This window comes from Callorhinchus milii, unplaced genomic scaffold (assembly GCF_018977255.1).
Source record: "Callorhinchus milii isolate IMCB2004 unplaced genomic scaffold, IMCB_Cmil_1.0 Scaffold1, whole genome shotgun sequence".
NCBI lineage: Eukaryota > Metazoa > Chordata > Chondrichthyes > Chimaeriformes > Callorhinchidae > Callorhinchus > Callorhinchus milii.
In genome coordinates, this window is record NW_024704742.1 from 130969540 (window position 1) to 130989018 (window position 19479).

The 19479-nt window shown below is 42.5% G+C and overlaps 1 protein-coding gene across 1 annotated transcript in view; it reads right to left on the minus strand.

Moving 5' to 3' along the window:
- The window catches only part of celf4 (CUGBP, Elav-like family member 4), a 536216-nt gene that overhangs the window by 13975 nt on the left and 502762 nt on the right, over nt 1–19479 (minus strand). The window contains exons 10-12 of the mRNA XM_042335783.1: nt 16606–16668; nt 9884–9964; nt 6379–6522 (exon numbers count right to left, since the gene is read on the minus strand). Coding sequence (XP_042191717.1) covers nt 6379–6522; nt 9884–9964; nt 16606–16668 — 288 coding nt within the window. The remainder of the gene's footprint in view (nt 1–6378; nt 6523–9883; nt 9965–16605; nt 16669–19479) is intronic.

Sequence of the window (19479 nt, forward strand, 5' to 3'; positions counted from 1 at the left end):
TGCAATATTGTTTCCCACCGTTATTCATAGACTGAGAGGAGGGAGAGAAGGGAGTGTGGTTACAGCACAAAACGAGGAAGGAATAACATCCTGTGATGAGACAGGCAAAAGGTCCTCCAAATCAACCTGGTATTTTGATGTTAAATCTTATCTGGGGAGTCAGAAATCAATTTGGTCCAATCTTACAAGGTTGAAACATAATTTTGCATCGTTGCTGTATATTGGGATGTGCAGAGCAGGATCACTTCATTAGGTTCGCCAACTAAATACTACACTTGCTCTCAGTTTCATGAGACAGACATGTAGTGACAGGAGTCGCATAAGCCAGAAAGAAATCAAGCATTTGTTGGTACGTAAGATCCACGGTTCAAAATACATTCGGTTCGGACTCTTACCTTTACAAACTGGTTTTGGTGCTTTTCAGTGCATTAAGAAAAATATATCAGACCAGGCCTGTGTCAGAATGTGCGTACAGAGGACATGAGCAATAGGGAATATCACGTGACACATATCTGTGGCAGCATTCACACCATTATATCCAATTACAATCTAACCAGTCTCTCGTTTGAGGATTTCACTCTGTTTCTATGTACAAACGAAAGTTGAAAGAAAAATACCTCACCCACTCAGGCATCATGCACGCGCGCACACACACAGTGGACCTTAAAGTTAATGAGAGATGAGCAGCACCACGTACTCAGATGAAAGGATCAGGAGTGTGTACAGTGAGCAACTGGACCTGAAACCAAAGATCTGGAGGAACAGAGAGAGAAAGAGAGAGACATGCATGGACTTCAGGCTCTGTAGACCTGCACTTGCAGGACAATGCACTCAGCACCGCAATTTGAGATAAATTGCCCCATAGATGAGTTGCTGCAAGTCGGCTTCAACCGGCTCCAAGTTTGAAACTTTCAATGTGCTCAACAGATAACTTTGTACACTGGATTGGAGGTCACACCTAACTGATATGAAGATTGCCACTTCATTCTCATTTAATCGCTGGAAAGTACTGTAATTAGATGCTACAAAAACGACAAGCGCAGGGGAACATATTAAACTATCCTGCCAAAAATACTCAGGCATGATCCTTATTAAATCATTCAGACTGAGTATTCTTTAAAAAAATTTTTTGTGCAAAGTGCTAAAATGATTGATGAAACTATTAGCAATCCTCGCTGTAACCACTATTTATTTCCTAGGTCCCACACAACATTTGCAGGAATCACATTGACTGTGTTTTTAATGTTCCATTCAAACTAAGCACAACTACTTTATGCTTTGATTTTTTTTTGGTCAGCTGGGTGTCTGACACATGCAGAAACCCATCGCCATGCTTAAGAGTATCCAGACCAAGCTGAGAATTCCTATGCATCCCAACGACACATGGAAATTCCAGAGATAGATTGTGGAATGGAATGTGCACTCTCTCCCTGGAGGGACGTAACCAGTTTACCTAATTCCGGAAAGTATTAGGCGCAGGGTGGCAAGAGCCAAGGCTTGGGGACCCCAGAGTATGAGTTGGGATAACTGCTGGAATCTGACCAGCTTTGACATTACTGCATAGTGGGATCAGGACAGAAGTGTTCACCCTAGATCTGCTTCACTGCACATAACTGTGTCGGTGCAGGAAATTGAATTGCCAGCTATGGCACGCTCTCCCCCTCCCCCCACCCACTCACCCCACTGGTCAGTTTAGAACTAAACAAAAAGCAATGAAGGGGCTGTGGAAATGTGGAATCACTGCTCCAGAACGCAGTAGAGATAGAATCAATCGGGATGTTTAAAAAGGAGATGGATAGTTACTTGGGAAACAAGGGTTCTAACAGGTATGGAGGAAAGGTATGGAAATGGGGTTAAATGATCTGCCAATGCTCTTTGAAGCAATGTTGACAATACATTGGGTTGTTCATCAGTTCTTGTCACAAAGCAGCCTCTATTAGTGAATCGCTCTCACGCAAAGCTAGTCACGGACACCTGAGAATCTATGCAGTCACAGAATAATCAACTAGGCTCACAAAGCAATGTTCTGTTTGTAAAACAGTATAAATAAAGCTTGGAATGACAGAACTGCTGCCAGCAGTAAGAGCAGTGATATTCCCCCTGTTTGAGTCTAACAGGATGTCCCCATTATAATCGCACATTGGCCTACATGAAACTCCGAGAGGAATTACAGCTCTCTGCAGTGTGAAATATTCCTGTCTTAGAGTTTGCATCATCACAGTTTGGATACTCTTAAGCAAGGTGATGGATTTCCACATGTGTCAAACACCCAACTGACCTAAAAAAAATTGCAGTAGAAGCTTATTGGGATGAGTATTGTCATTCTATTTGTCAAGAATCAGGCAGTCACTTATATTACTAACCCCTTTGCCTAAGCAGTTACCAATTTGTGAGATTGGCAAGAGGATTTGTAAACAACAAACCCTGGGGTCAACAAACCCTGTGGTTACTCTGCCTGATCCCTGCTTCATGGAAATCCAAAACTAAGCTTGGTATTCGAGTGGAGTTGCAACAACTTGCAGTCATACAGCTCCCTTCATGCGGGGTAGAGTCTGGGAGTGTTTAAATTCCAAAGGGTCAGATGCGATTTTTATTAAAAAATCCTGTTACAAAATGCCACAAACTTGACCCGTTTATCTATTCTTAACTACTCTCAGCAGGATTCTAAAGTGATCAGAAATGGAGCCAATTTAATTGGTTATATCTAATTGCGTTCTACAGTTCAACAACAGCAGCAACTTGCACTTATACATTGCCCTTCTTCAATGCAAATACAGGTTTGGCATTTAGGTAAGTAACTGTGAGAAATTGGATGCTGGTGGAGTGGGGGGATAATGTGAGCAATATTTGACAATTAATTACTACACTGGCTAGAAAGGTTCTAATTCGAAGGTTACTGGCATCGGTGAGACAGTGAATCATCACATCACATTAGTCAGTTATTAGGCAACTTCATTAATATAAGTGATGTACTGATTCTTGACAAATACAATAATACTCATCCCAATAAACTTCTATTACAATGTTTTGGGGGTCAGCCAAGTGTCTGACACATGCGGAAACCCATCACCATGCTTAAGAGTATCCAAACCACACTGAGCACTTCAGGCATCCCACCTACACATGAAAATCCCAGAGATATTTATTGGAATGGAATGTGCACTGTCTCCCTGGAGGGACACAACCTTCTTACCTAAATCTGGAAAGTATTAGGTGCATATTGATTGGAGCTAGGGCTTGGGGCCCTTCTATTACCAGAGTGATCTGTTCAGTCCCTGTTACCTGCCTGCTTGCCTTATTCCTCATTTTGCTTCATTTAACCATCTCATTCCCACCCCCACTAACACCCCCCACCCCCACCTCGACTTTGAAGTATGAGCCTCGACTTAGCTTGAGATACACAAAAGAAACGGTTACACCTGTGCTTCTGACAATGCACGAAAGGACAGAGCTCCCAATGGGGATCTCTTTTTCTGAGATAAACAGAGCCGTGGGCAAAATAATAAATCACTTAAAGGCATGAGCTTTACATAGTATTTATATTGGCTTATTCAAAGGTTTAAGAAAAGAAAGTGAAGCGGAGATGGGGTCCAGGATGGGCGTGGTGATAGTGGTGCTGGAGGGGGTTGGGAGAGATGGGTGGTGGGTGGAGGTGGTGACAGAAAATAGCCACAAGGAAAGACATGGAGATGTGTTAACAATCAAGTAACAAGTTAGGTCACTGCACATCCCACAAATAATCCTTCCCGACAGAGAACATCCAGCCAATGTGGCATTTTTAATCTTCATTCTGGTCTTTTTAAGTTGCAAATTGCGGTTGGCGTAAACGGCATAGGCTTGTTTAATTTTTCTGTTAAAAACCCTTTGAGGACAACAAAAGACAATTTGAACTACTTTACAATTCTCAAATCCCTCTCCTGCCGTCACTGAGCTTTTGATGCTGGTGTAGCACGGAGGAGGACTGGAGCTCAGCTCATAAGCTGAGCAGGGAATTTGGCATTTTGGTGCACCAAAGCTCCTGCAGTCTTCACAGGGTTTAAACAACAGATGCAATATGGAAGCGTCCCCAAATAAAGGTTACAGGACTGCTATGTGGTGGAACTGTATAATAATAATAATTAATAATAATCCTTGCGTTTTATATGGCGTCTTATCACATCGTTGAGATGTCACAAAGCGCTTCACAGAATATATTGTGAAGTGGATTGATTATATCGTGTGGGCGAAATTTGAAATATTTTGAGTAAGAGTTAGACATAAACCATTTAGGTCCAGTTGAGCTTCACAGGAGAAGAAAAAGAGATGAAAGAAAGAATGCACCACCCTATCTTCCTTTACACTTGGGAAAGAGCAATGTCCTGTGAGAAACACAGGCGTAAGCAGCCTCTGAAGACCAGCTTTAAGAACACAGCAAAGAGAGACCACAGAACAAGATTGAAAAATAACAGAGGCTGGATGTCACTTTCAGCCCTTGCTCAGTTTACAGTTGTCAGGACTCGCAGAACAGACCGACATAACATTTAACTGGTTAGAGATATCTTTGTTCTTTGCATTTTTTATTAAGTGACAAATGTACCATATGATGCCATACAAAAAGGTGTCGAAAATCCCATATTACAGTAAAACATATATTAAAAATCTCCGTTCCTCAGTTTAACAAACATACATCTTAAAATGTCAAGGAAACCATTGAGCGTTTGTCGCAACAATTCAACTGAAGGAAGGTTTGACTGCTGAACGTGCTAAGCTTTAGCACTGTTGACTCAATGAAACAATTTAATAATAAATTATGAAATATTTTATGCTTTCTTTTATTTATATTCCTCTCTGCAATAAATATGTTTACACAGCATAGTAGGTCATTCTGCAATACTACAAAAAAACTATATTGCCCTCATTAATCAGGCCATTAAATGGTGGATGGGTTTACAGTGGGACCCAGGCAAAACTACTGACCTGGCAGATGGGTCTTTTTTGAACGTAGTTTCAAAAGACATTGAAACTTTGATGCAATCAATGTGTGTTGGAAGAGCGCTGATGGGAGTTCCACTATGTACAAGTTAATCTCATCAACGATTGTCTTATTTCCTTGAATACAACCAATTGGTTCAGCATGGTATTGACCAAGTACCAAGTCAGGTCAAATGGCCTGTTTCCGTGCCATACTCTATGTATCGCTCCAGAACAGATGTTTTACCCATTTGTTGGAGACAGCTGATATGGGACTAAATACAATGTAAAAAGAGCTGTGACTCTCTCCCAGTGTAAAAAGGTGGACGTTTAATTTGTTTATTCTGTTCAATTTGGCTCTAGAATTACTTTTCATCTCGTGGGGAATATTTTGTTTGAGGATTTTTGACTGTTTTTGAAGGATAAAAGGTGCAGGAAAGTAGCACAACTATAGAGGTCTGGATAAGTAAAACATTCCAGCGGACAGAGGTCATTTTTAAAATTATTAAGGAAAATACCGTTTTGGCTACTTTAACCATACAGCCTAAAGGACTCCCTTGGGGGAGTGGGGTTGGTGGCGGGGGGTGGAGTGGGGCAATTGACATTGTTCTTAGGGATGGACAAATTTCCTTTCTGTCAAATAGGAGCTCAATCCAAATGGGAAAGGTCGCCATTCTCTATTCTGTATCATAATAATGATAATCCTTGCATTTGATATAGCGCTTTCTCACGTTGAGAGAAAGCGCTTCACAGAATATACTGTATTGAATGTATATTTTGTGGGCAAAATCAAACGTAATAGAAAAGGGTGGCTTTGTTCTCAGTAACACCCTCACCATCAAGGAACCAAATAAAGAAGAGTTAAGTTCACTTGGCGAAGTCTTGTGGTTTTCCACTAGAAAACAACTCCAGTTCAATTCAGTTTCACTCGAATTTCAGGCCAGCATATTGCAACCATCTCAAACTAGTAAACCGATCAGAAAGCATTTCTATTTTGAAGCTGTGGGTTCGTATGATTTGGATAATTTGGGGATTTGCTCCATAAACTCTAGTTGTATGAACACGGAAATATTCAAGACCTTTGTTCCATTCAAGGAAATACAATATTCTGCAAGTCTACGTACAAGAGTTTCTGGTAATCTAAAAGCAAAGCAAGAATATTGTAGTGTTAAATACAATTCAGCCCTTTGCCCTCAGCAGTCTATACATTTTTTTCTCAGTAAAGCAATCTGTTAATTGAAGCAAAGGGAGGTTTGGTATTCGGAGGGGAAAGGTTAAACGTTAATTCACAAAAGAGCTAAACCCTTCGCGCGCTGCATTGACCCACTTATAGACATAATTATTTCAGTGTATTGACAATAAAATGTATTTTCTTTAAAACCATGTTTTCACAGAATAGCAAGTGAACTTTTTTTTATCTGTACCCACCAAAGCATTTACTTTGGTTTGTCGCTCGATCCACAAACACTTTTGAGGAGATGACATTACCGAAAGGCAGGAACATTTGCATGAGCTCAGCGTCTCCGAACTCCTGAGGGAGGTGATAGATAAACAGGTTGCAGCCCTCCGGACCTGCAGAGAAAGCATTGTACCACATTGGAAAGGTGACAGATGGCACACAAGTGGATAACATGAATAAGAAGTAGCACATTCAGTTTCCCAAAGACGTCGAAACATATATAATAATAATAAAACAAAAACAGAAGTCGCTGGGAACACTCAACAGGTCAGGCAGCATCTATGGAGAAAGAAAAGTGAGTCAACGTTTCGGGTCCACGACCCTTCGTCAGAAACGAAACGTTGACTCACTTTCTTTTCTCCATAGATGCTGCCTGACCTGCTGAGTGTTCCCAACGACTTCTGTTTTTGTTTTCAGATTTCCAGCATCTGCAGTATTTTGCGTTTGTTTTATAACAATAACCCTGACATTTGATATATCACGTTGTCGAGACATCTCACAGCGCTTCACAGAGTCTACTGTTAAGTGAATTGGCTATATATTTTGTGGGCAAAATACATGCTCAGGATACATTGTGTGGGCAGTTTTAATCTTGAAACAGGTTTTCTGTAGACTTTTTAAAAAGAAACAAAATGTTAAAATACCTGTGTAGGTTTAGACCAAGGTTGAGTGTCTCCTCTATAAGTTGCCTTTGTTGAATTAGGAAAATCCCATTGCAAATGAACATTGCCTTAAACCTTTGTCACAGGTAGGTACTAGTCGCTAACAGTATAATAATAATAATAATCCTTGCATTTGATATAGCGCTTTTCACGTCGGGAGGTCGTCCCAAAGCGCTTCACAGAACACACTGTAAAGTGAATTGACTGTACATTTGTGGGCGAACGCGGCAGCCAATTGCGCACAGCAATGTCCCACAAACAGTCGTAGATTGAAAATGTCCAATTTATTATTGTTTTTGGTTTTTGGAGGGATTATGGAGTATCACTAAAATACTGGAGTGTGTATGTGTTGGGATACTGTCGGAGTCCAACCAGCTGAAACAGCATAGTGTGCCATTGAAAGCAATCTAACCAGTTTGCTATTGATAGCACTGTCTGGCAAGCTTCCCCGTTGCTTATTCAGACAGGAACACACTGCCCATTAGGGCTTCGGCTTGTAGGGTTAATAGGAGCTGAGGTGGGAAGATTCCTTGCCCCCAATGACTGGTCTGCCCTTCCAAGTCCTGCCGATGAGCCAGGATGGCTGTGCCGTCACCAGCAGTGCCCGGGAATACTGCGTACCCGCCTGGATCAGGAACTGGATTACCGAGACTGCCACAGATGGTTGGCTTGATTCTGACAGTGAAAGAGAAATGTATTTATCGCTGGGCTGGGCACGCAGATAGTGGTAGAAGAGCAAAGCACGAATGAATGGGGAAAGGTGGACTCAGGGTAAGTAATGTAATGCAATTTGCTGCGCTAAATGTTTTCAATTGTACTTGACAAGGTTTGAATTTGATTTTACTTCAAAATGCGTTTCAAAATTTATGAAGTCTTCCATTGCATTTGAAGAGTGAAGTTTTCATTGTGACCCTGCAGATTACTATGGCATTAACGGCATTTATTCATTCACATCACTGACAAAACTTAAAATGAACAAGTCAGTCTGGGAGCTGACAGCAACCCATTTTCACTTCATTAAAATGTATTAGCCTTGGCTTCATCTGAATGATGGGAACTCACTATTTCTTCCTTTTAATAGTAAATTGAGTCCTAATGAATATTTGCTAACCAGTATTCCCTTGGCTAATATGTTATTATCATACTTGCCAAGGATGAATTGTTAATGCTAATGCAGCCTTTTCACAGAGGTTCATGGTCCCTGTGACATTTCCCGGGAATTAAAGATGTGGAAATACCAATAAAATTGCTGTCAAAGCTTCCCAGTGACACCCACTGGTCCTGCATTTGATCCTTTCTGTGTCCAACTGATACAACATCCTCTTATAGGCTGGTCAGTCCAGTACATTATAAATAATATTCAGACCTGTAATTTTGTTAGGACGAACCTTGCAATTGGTTTTATACTGTGTGGCCCTGCAGGGTAATAATCCTTGCATTTGATATATATCACGTCGTTGAGACGTCTCAAAGCACTTCACAGAATATACTGTAAAGTGAATTGATTGTACATTTTGTGAACGAAACGCCCCACAGGTGTTATCAGATGGAAGAACCAAATTAGAGCTAGGCCTGATAGGAGTGAAACCAGAAGCATTTTTGTCACACAAAGGACTGTGGAAATCTAGACTTCTCTCCGCTAAGAGTCTCAAGTGGAATTTTCAAAATTTTCATTGAGGTTGATAGATATTTGTTAGGTAATGCCATCGAGGGATATGGAGAAAAGGTGGGGAATTGGAATTGAGATACAGATCAGCCATGATCAAATAGAATGGTGGAACAGGCTCGGGGGGCTGAATGGCCCACTCCTGTTCCTACGTGGCTCTTACATTTCCCTCAGGATCTTGTTGCTGTGTCAATACCTTGTTTGCATTGGAAACCACAGCACCCAATCTACTAGCAAAACTGTGGCTTTCCTATTTTGGCCGTGGACTTTCCCCATTGCCAGGGGTAAGTGTTAATAATACTTGCATTTTGATATAAAAATAATAATCCTGGCATTTGATACAGCGCCTATAATGTCAAAATATCTCACCTACATCACAATGCATTTACCTCCGAAATACACAGTCATTGCATAATGAAGGAATGGGTGGCCTGTAGCCAGGTTGAAATGGTTTATTCAGTCTTACAGTAGGTCAAAGTGTCTGAAAGTTACATCCTGAACAACATTAGCAGGACATTGTGAGTCAAAAAGGTGTTCGCTATTACAAATTGCTCACATTTTATAATCTAACCTCTGTGGCATTGTTACTGTGATTGCATCGAGGGATTCACAGAGGTGTTGCTCACTGTAGTGAAGTACATGATTAGGCAGCACACAGTGTACGTTAGATCTTGTAATGGCATAACCTGTCAGCGATAAACTTCACTTCTACATTCAAAACACATGCCGACAGCGGGAGTTTCACCGCTGGCTATAACAATAACAAGAAAGCATCGAAGAAGAATGGGCTATTTGGGTTGGACTGGCTGAATTGTCTTTGCTCTCGCTTTTCCTCGCTGAATTTCCTCACCCCACAACCCCTAATTATCCCCAGCCCGGATAGTAACCTGCAGGCTTCTTCAACTCACTTGATTTCAAAGTAACAAATTAATCCCATTATTTCAGCATTAGACTTTACTTACCAACAATCAACTACTTTGAAAACCTTTTTTAAAAAATGTTCATTTTATCCTTATTTGAATACACAAACACACGTTCCAGTCTGTAACTCACTCATAGCTTAATTTCTCCTCTATAATCCAGTCACCTTGTTGATGATGGAGAGAAACCTCTCTCTTGTGTACTGCAATGCCATGTGAAACTTACCTTCTCTCTGTTGCTGGGGGATCATAGGAGGAGGCTGTGGAAAGGCTTGACTGATCTGGCCATACGCAGCAGGATAGGCAGCTGTAACACAGTGTAAGAGATAGTACTTCAGGTGAGCATAATAATAATAATAATAATCCTTGCATTTGATATAGCGCTTTTCACATCGGGAGGACGTCCCAAAGCGCTTCACAGAACACACTGTAAAGTGAATTGACTGTATATTTGTGGGTGAACGCGGCAGCCAATTGCACACAGCAATGTCCCACAAACAGTCGTAGATTGAAAATGACCAATTTATTATTGTTTTGTTTTGGAGGGATTATTATTAGGCTCTGTGTGGAGTAAGGAAACTTGCCCAAGGTTTCGCCCTCTGCCTGGAATTGAACTCAGGTCTCTCGCTTGCAAAGCGAGTGCTCTAACCACTGAGCTACAGGACTCCACAAAGCATTGCGTTTTTACAAATAATAATAATAATCCCTGCATTCAATATATAGCGCCTTAACATGTCATTGAGATGTTTCAAAGCGCTTAGCAGAGTATAGTGTAAAGTGTATTTTGTGGGTGAATCATGGCAGCCAATTGCGCACAGCAGTTTCCCACAAATAGTCATGGATTGAATGACCCAATTTTTGGGTGGAGGGATTATTATCCCCGGATCGACTCACAATCAGGTTCCTACTTAATGCTAAATAAACAGAGGTGTGTGGAGTCAAGACTTGTCTAAGGTCTTGCCCTGCCTGGGAACCGGTTTTACTTTAACTTGCAGGTAAATAAGCAAACCACCCAGTAAATCCCTTTCAATTTGTTTGGAAATGTTATTTAATCACGGATCACCTAATATCTGCAACCAATGCAGTCAGGTGTGACTGCAGGAATGATATGAAACATTTCCCTAGTTTCCTCTGTATTTTAAACTCATGAACACATTGATCAGTATGATTAGGCATGGCGGTCCTGCTATGAGAGTATTATAAGAATACGGTTTGTTGTAACTATGCTGGATTGTGTTGCTACGAAATGATAATCAAAGGCTATGGAAAGATTAAGGATTAATTATATCACAGGTGTGTGGAGTAAGGAAACTTGCTTAACAATTTGCTCTGCCAGGGAATTGAATCCAGGTTATAGTTATGGGCACCTGTAATTTATATCATTTATTATCATGTCTTTCTATTGTGAGGCTTGTGAGAAGCATTTATCTGAGTGTGGTCCTTTTGTCTGTGGCTTCTTCCTCATCCAGATTGCTCTGTGCATGCGAGGATCTTACTTTTTCCCTGATGATTTTGAACTGCACTGAAACTTAATAAGTAATATTTAATAAATTGTGGATTAACTCTGTGTTAACCTTTCCACCAGTGTTTAAATTTGAATAAAAAGGTCTCCAGCATGGCATTTTGTGTTGCCATGACATTATCTCTCAGGTATGCAGAGGCAAAAGTGTCAGAGCCGGACGACGTTGCGGAGGTGGGGGAGGGCAGAGCGGGTCATGGCGTAGATTTGGGGTAGAAAGGATAATTGAGGGTCAAACAAGACCCCAAGGTTCCGGAATGGCTTAGTAAGGTGGAGTGTGCAACCATGGATGGTGACGTTGTCAGTGCCTGAGGTGAGGAGGCGCTGACGGGAGCCAATCAGGAGGGCCTCAGTCTTGTTGACATTCAACTGAAGAAAGTTAGCTCTCATCCAGGACTTGATGTCTGACAAACATTCTGTCAGCACAACAGTGGTCCTGGAGTCAAGGGTGGAGGCAGAGAGGTAGAGTTGGGTGTCATCCGCATACACGTGGAAGTTGACCCCATGTCTGCGGATGATGTCACCAAGAGGGAGCATATAGATGTCGTAGAAGAGGGGACCAAGGACAGAGCCCGGAGGAACACCGCACAAGATCAGGAGCTAGAGGAGAAGCCGTTTGAGAACATGAAGTGCAGGCGGTGTGAGAGGTACGATCTGAACCAATCAAGGACAGCGCTATGGAGGTTGAGGTGAGAGGAGAAGCGGTGGATGAGGATAGCATGGTCGATGGTGTCGAAAGCACCAGAGAGGTCAAGGAGTATGAGGAGGCAAAAGGAGCCCTGGTCGCAGATGGACAGAATGTCATTTGTCACTTTGACCACGGCTGTTTCTGTGCTGTGGGCGGCACAGAAACCCAATTGGAAGGGTTCGAGAAGGGAATGGCGGGAGAGGAAGGAGCGAAGCTGAGAAGCAACAACTTGTTCCAGGATCTTGGAGAGGAAGGGGAGGTTGGAGATGGGGCGGTAGTTAGGGAGTAGAGAAGGGTCCAAGGAGGGTTTTTTAAGGATAGAAGTGATGACAGTGGTTTTTAAAGGGGTGAGAACAGTATCAGAGGACACGGTGCACGGTGATGCATTAGACAAAGAAAAGGATTGGTTTCTGTCCACGATGTCTGTGGAAGGTGACTTGACTTGGAGGATGGGGTGCGTATGGAAGTGTAGGATGTCTTCTCACACTACAAGATAGGTTTGGATGAAGAAGTCCCTTTGGCCCATTTGATCTCATCCTTCCATAACACCCACCCTTCTGTTTTCGAATCACAGCGTCAAGTGTCCCTGGCCTCAACCACCCTTCCTGGCAACCTATTCCAGTTGCTAATTATCCTCCAGATAAAGAAATACTTCCAGATATCTATGTTGAAATTGCCCTTCAATTCCAAGGATAAAGCTCTTCTTCTACTGTCTCGGTACATGTTTCCCTGTGCGAAACCGAGAAAATCCTGGCAAGATGAAGAAAGCCAAGCAGCCAATGTGCAGCAAGCTAGTTACAGAGCAGGACTGGTCTGGTGAGTAGCATTGTGCTGTTTGGCAGTAGTTAACAAGGTACAGGATGCCGTATGTCTCCAGCAGAATAAACTAAACTAAACAAAGCTGCAATTTTTTTTAACGGAAGATCTGCCTCAACAATAGTACATCAGAGAGATCAGAGAGCAAATCTGAGCCAGGCTGACACCTGATGAACAGGTTATGAACACAATTTATTTTATCCCTGTGTTATATGTTGTTAAACACTTGATGATGGTCATGGCAGGGGGCGGGGGGTGGGGGGTGGAGGGAGCCTGGTGAGTCCACCTTATACTGATCACTGTAAACCTCCAGCAAAATGATCTCTGCTTATCGTGATTAGTGTAAGATAACCCCAACCCCCACTTCTCCATTGGAATAACTACAGACCCCCCGCCCCGTCACCTCGTCCCGCATAGATCAGGGTATTTCTATGGACAGATTAATACAATTCTAGCTGCTCACTTCATTGCCTCGTATTCAGGCGGTAAAGTCAATCTGTCAATCAATCTCTTTTATCTTGACACTTCCTGTTCAAGGTTAATTGTATTTGATGGACTGTCTGTATGGTCTAGTAGGTATCCAGGGCAAAGCAATTTTCAACTTTAAAGAGCGAGAGAGAGAGAGAGAGAGAGAGAGGGGAAATAATCCCAAAGTTTGAGATGCAAGCCGCAGACTTTGCAGCGTCAGGGAAAATAAATTATGGATTTTGCACAAAAAATCGATTGTGTGGAAATATGGATTTAAGGGAGCGCACCCTGAACACTGAGCTGTCAATCATTCAGGACGCCAACTGTTAACCATCAATTTCGTCCTTCGGGTAATGAAGACTTTCGGCAGCTCTCAGAGATGCCAGGCGCCTTCTCCCAGGTAGCATCTGTAAACATTAATTTTCTTGTAACGTTTTTTTTTACATTATAAAGTATAATTAGAGGAACGTACGGGAAGAACCAGCTGGCATTTCCTAATTCACAATATTTTCTGAACAAACCGAACCAATTATAATCTTCTTGCAGTTTCCTCTCTCTCTCTCTCTCTCTTTCTCTCTCTCTCTCCTATTTCGGTGCGGAAAATAACACTAACAGTCGGTGGGGGAGGAAGGGGAGGGGGGACATGAATTCCTCATCAACCCGACAGATGTGAGCTTGTCTGCAATCAGTAGCAACTCCAGGTACTTTTTCTATGGTGAGGGGGAGGGGAGGGAGGTAAAGAATAGCCATAGATAACAATAACTTGCATTTATATAGTACCTTTCACATGGCTATATTACAGTGTAGTGACTGAATGATGATGCTGGGGTAGAGGGGGCAGGAGCCACAGTAAGTCTGAGTTAGCCAAGCGGAGGGAGCGATCAGGGGAGTGGGGTAGGAGAAGATCAGAGAGGTAGGCAAGCGCTACGATAACGAGATTGTGTACACGGTGGGGAGGGTAACAGCACTGTTAGTTTTGTTCTGTCCTTGGAATGATAAATTACAACATTTGGGTTGAAATTACGGCATGTGATATTACTACTGACAGTAATTATCACATCAACCCAAACTGCTGTCCAAAGCGACCAATAATTATCACTGGCCTCGGGGCAACATCTGCTGCAATGTCTTAAGCCCTAAGTTATAGCTTTAAACTCACATATTCTAGGCCGACTCTAGGGGAGTGCTGCATTGCCGGAAGTGCCATCATTTGGGTGAGATGCTAAACTGTGTTCAAGGGGACGTTAAAGGTACCATGCACTACTCAAAAAGAAAAGGCAGTTTCTCCTGGTGTCCTGGCCAACAATCCCCCAAACAAAATTGGTCACTCACTGTATGGTTGTTTGTCGGACGTTGCTTTGCACAAATTAGTTGGTGTACTTTGACTGCAATTTACATGAGACTTCATCCTAATGTGAAAGGTGCTAAATCAAGGATTATTGGAATGATTATTATTATTATCATCATCACTAAAATGTCCTCCTGTCCGTTTTCTATTTCACCAAATCCTGCAGTCATTGTTTTAGAGATTCCTCTCCTGTTGGATTTGCAGAAGATATTGTAAAGTGTAGTGACTGTGTATTTTTGGTGAACTATCAAGTCCCACTCAGGGATGAGTAAGAATCAAACAAATCTCTCTCACGTACATAAGATACATCATCCTCTCACTATAACATGTCTCTCTCTCTCTTTTTCTCTAATATAGAATAACATGTCAATCTTTGAAACATACTTTTTTTGCAGTGTTACTGGGAGGGTACAGGATGAGGTGCTTCTGAAGTGTGCCTAATGTCTGGTGTAAATCTTAACACCGCAATGAAAAATGACTGCAGTAGAACTTCACTGGTGTAATCATTCTTGGAACAGACACTAAGAATGTTCTCATACTGATCTGGAAAGCAATTAAAATTAAATCAATTCAGAAGGCATGCAATGATTAAATTATTGCCAATGTGAAGTTGTGAAACATTATACTCATTTAGGAGGATATTGCAATAAATACAGAACAAAAAACAATTTCAGATCCAAAGGTCAAACGACAAGATGGGGGACTTTGCACAATAATGAATGAAACAACCAAGGCATCTCAAAGTCATTATCCGAACTGCAGGAGTTCTGTAAAACTCCATTCTCTCCGTTTCCAATGTGCCACCACTTGTCATCTTCCCAAGCCGGAAAAAATCCCGGCCTTTTTGACTTCATTTACATTTTTTTTTAGTCAGCCGGGTGTCTGACACACGCAGAAACCCATCACCGTGCTTAAGAGAATCCAAACCGAACTGAGAATTCCCTGCATCCCAACTGCACATGGGAATCCCAGAGATAGACTGTTGGAATGGAATGCGCACTCTCTCCCTGGAGGGACATCTCCTGCTTACCAGAAATTTGTCAAATTTGTCTAGAAATGTCTCAAAACTTTATTTGAAAAGAGTGTGTCTGATCAATCTTCTAATTTTCTCCCCGCCACCTCTCTCTGCTCATGGTTGGGCCCTTCTTGCTGGGTGTGGTTTCACGAGTGCTGTGGTTGCCCTCCCACCAAAGTGGCCACTTAACTCACTGTTAATAATAATAATAATAATCCTTGCATTTGATATAGCGCTTTTCACGTCTTCAAGACGTCCCAAAGCGCTTCACAGAATATACTGTAAAGTGAATTGACTGTATATTTGTGGGCGAACACGGCAGCCAATTGCGCACAGCAATGCCCCAAGTGAGCCTTGGCAGTGAGTGACAGCAGGTCACAGCCCAGTTGAGCCTGACCTCTCCCCACCCAACCGCCAAAAACATACCTCACACAACCAGTAATAATAATCCTTGCATTTGATACAGCACCTTATCACGTCATTAAGACGACTCCAAGCACTTCCCAGGATATATTGTAAAGTGGAGTGACTGTGTATTTTGTGGGCGAAAACGCAGCAACCAGTTTGCACATAGCGATACCCCGCAAACAACCATGGAGTGAGTGACCAATTTTATTTGGGGGATTGTTGGCCAGGACACCAGCAAGAAACTCCCTTTTCTTTTTGAATAGTGCCATGGGATCTTTAGTGTCCACCTGAACAGGTAGGTAGTGCCTCGGTTTAATATTTCAACCAAAGATTGGCACCTCCAACAATACAACATACTCCAGCATTGCATTGGAATGTCAGCCAAGACTGTGTGATTCCAAGTCCCAATGTGGGGCTTGAACCCAGAACCTTCAGACTCAGAGACAAGAGTGGACAGTCAATTCACTTTACGGTATATTCTGTGAAGCGCTTTGAGACGTCTCAACGATGTGAAAAGGTACGATATCAAATGCAAGGATTATTATTATTATTATTTTGTAGGCCAATGCAAAAGGCCAATCTGCGCACAGCAACTTGAAGCTAATGCAAGGATTATTATTTTGAAAGCGACAAAGAGGTTTGGAGAGCCTGAAGTCAGAAGCAGATAAAGTGTTAATACTAACGACCTGCGTATTGCTGGACTCCTGCGTATGCTTGCTGCAAGGGGTCAGCGGTGGTTGGACTTTGCGCTGCAGAAAGACAAAGAGAGAGAAAGAGAGAGAAAGAGAGAAAATAGTTAGGATTGAGCCATCTCTGGTCTTGTCATTCTCTTCATGCCAAACAACCTCAACTTGCTGTGTGCATCTAAAGTTCGACACAAACAACAACAACAAATTACATTTGTATAGGGTCTTTCACATCGGGAAGACGTCCCAAGGTGCTGGACAGTCAGGGATTTGGACCTGAGGTAGAAGGGTCAAAGAGGAGGGTCTTGAGATGGGCCTTGAAGGACACAAAGGAGGGGGTGAGGCGAAGGGGCTGTGGGATGAAGTTCCAGAGGGTGGGGGCATAGAGGTTGAAGGCCTGACCGTTGATGGTGGGGTAGGCCAGGCAGGGGACATGGAGCAAGCTGGAGCCCGCTGAGTGGAGGGAGTGGATAGAAAGACTCAGACACTATTAAATGCTACCAGCTTCTTTACATAGAACCTGTTTCCATGTAAGAAGCTCTGAGACCCCATGTTCTGATAGACATTCAGGTCATCCTCCAACCTCTCTGGCTTTCAATCACTATTCTCCACTGCCATCATAACAGTGGATACCTGAGACACACAATTTCCCCCGTGGCACCATTTTCTGCCAAATTGTGAAAAACAACAGTCTACAGTACAATCTGCATTTATATAGCACCTTTCACGTCGGGAGGATGTCTCAAAACACTTTACACTCCTGGATGGCACCTGAGCAAGGGGACGAGGAAAAGATGACCAAAACGCAGTCAAAGAGGTAAGTCTTGTGGCGCCCTTTGAAAGTGAGGGAGTAAGAAGGGGTGGGGTTGAGTTGGAGGGACTCTGGAATGGGGTTCCAGAGAGTGGGGCCAGCCAGACTTTAAGAGTGAGTTTAAGAATTTTCAACAATCGTGCACAGTCTTCCTGGCCTTTGCTTAATAATAATAACAATAATAATAATAATAATCCTTGCTTTTGTTTTAGCGCCTTACACGTCAGGAGGATGCCTCAGAGTACTGTATAGGATTTTACCGTAAAGCATAGTGAAGGTGTGTTTTTAGGAGGTGAATGCACAGTCACTACAGGTGACAGACACAATTCTGCATGATCGGAAAAACAAAATAGTCGTTCAGGTTCAAATCCAGCTGGTAATTTCAGGCCATCAATGGGCTAGTGATATCGAGGCATGCACAGTGTCCTGACAATGCTGTCCTGGATCTCATGGGGTTCAGTGTGAGGGGATTTGTCTGTTCCCCAGGATGGCATTTATTCCAACCTGAATTAACAGGCAATACTAATAATAACAGTACTGACAAATCTGAAGTGTCTCCCACTCCCCCCCACCCAACGATCTGCTTCCAGAGACAGACAACACCTTTCACCTCCCCCCGCCCGCCCCACCGCCACATCACCCAGCACAGTTTCACACCGTGTGGCCACAAGCGTTAAATTGATGGAACGAAAACTTGCCCTTTAGAAGCAAACATTCTACTCCATCACACAGTCCCACTCTAAGTTTGTACACAACCCCCCACCCCGGAAAATAAACCAACCCAACACTGCAGGAAATTCACAACTCCTTAAGAGCTGAGGATCAATGATCCTTACTTTATTCTAAAATCACTTCTCTCCTCTAAGATAGATACCCTACCCTATGCCTATTTACAGACAGATGCACACACTAAACACACAACGTTCAGGCTGTGTGAGAACAAATCTGAGTATTCAATAAAGCGGGGGGGGGGGGGGGGAGGAAAAAAAAGCAGAAAGCATTCTCCTCACTGATATCATTCTTGCATGTTAAGATGGATGAGTCCAGAAGCACATCTATAATTAAAGAGAACCCAGCTTGATGTGTTAATTAAACAGCATGAATCCAGTTTCAGCAAAACTTTCAAAGAATATGCCACTGCACAGAACTTCATTAACACAGCTTGTTCGCTTAACCCTTGGTGTGCTGAAGGATCGTTGAGGCTTGAGGATGGGGGCAGGAAACGGTAAGAGGAGGCATTGAATCAGCCCTTATTATTTCTGTTTGTTGCACTTATTGCATCTGTTTGTGGGACACTAGTTGTGCGCATTTCGCCCACAAAATACGCAATCAATCGACGTTACAATATATTCTGTGAAGCGCTTTGAGACGTCTCGAAGATGTGATAAGGCGCTGTATCAAATGCAAGGATTGTTATTATTATTTGTCTCCCTAACCCCTCCCTGGATTGTAGTCACATTAATGATTGAGAATATTTTTGATGGAAGGTGTCAAACTGAATCACTCTCATGCAATTCTGAATGGCCCTTTAAGAGAACAACACTATAAGTGCACCACGTCATTCCCGAGGGTCGGCATGATATACTTTCAGTTCATGAAACCCCTTTTGTGCCTCGGAAGCCTTATTAAAGAATCTCATTACGCAGTTCAGATTCCCTCATACCTGCAAAGCTACAAAATGTCCAACTGCGGATTATGGAGTTAATTGGACATCTGTTTAGTCCCTCTCCCTTAAGAGCACATCTTGTGATCAAGACATTCTTTCTCATCTGTTTCATTAAAAGTTTGTTCAACATCCAATATTCTCACTTAGTCATTTACGTTGTCAGTCCACATACTCGTGACTGCATTTTCACCTCCGCAAGTGCTATTCCTTCTGCTTTTCTCTCTCTCTCTAAATGACTCAGATAAACATATCACCGTTCATTAACTAACAGGCCTGAGCAGTGGGACACAATATCTTTCCTCATGTCAATACAATTTACACTTATATAGCGCCTTTCACATTGGGAGGACATCTCAAAGCGCTTGATACTCCTGGCTGGGCACCCGAGCTGGGGTGT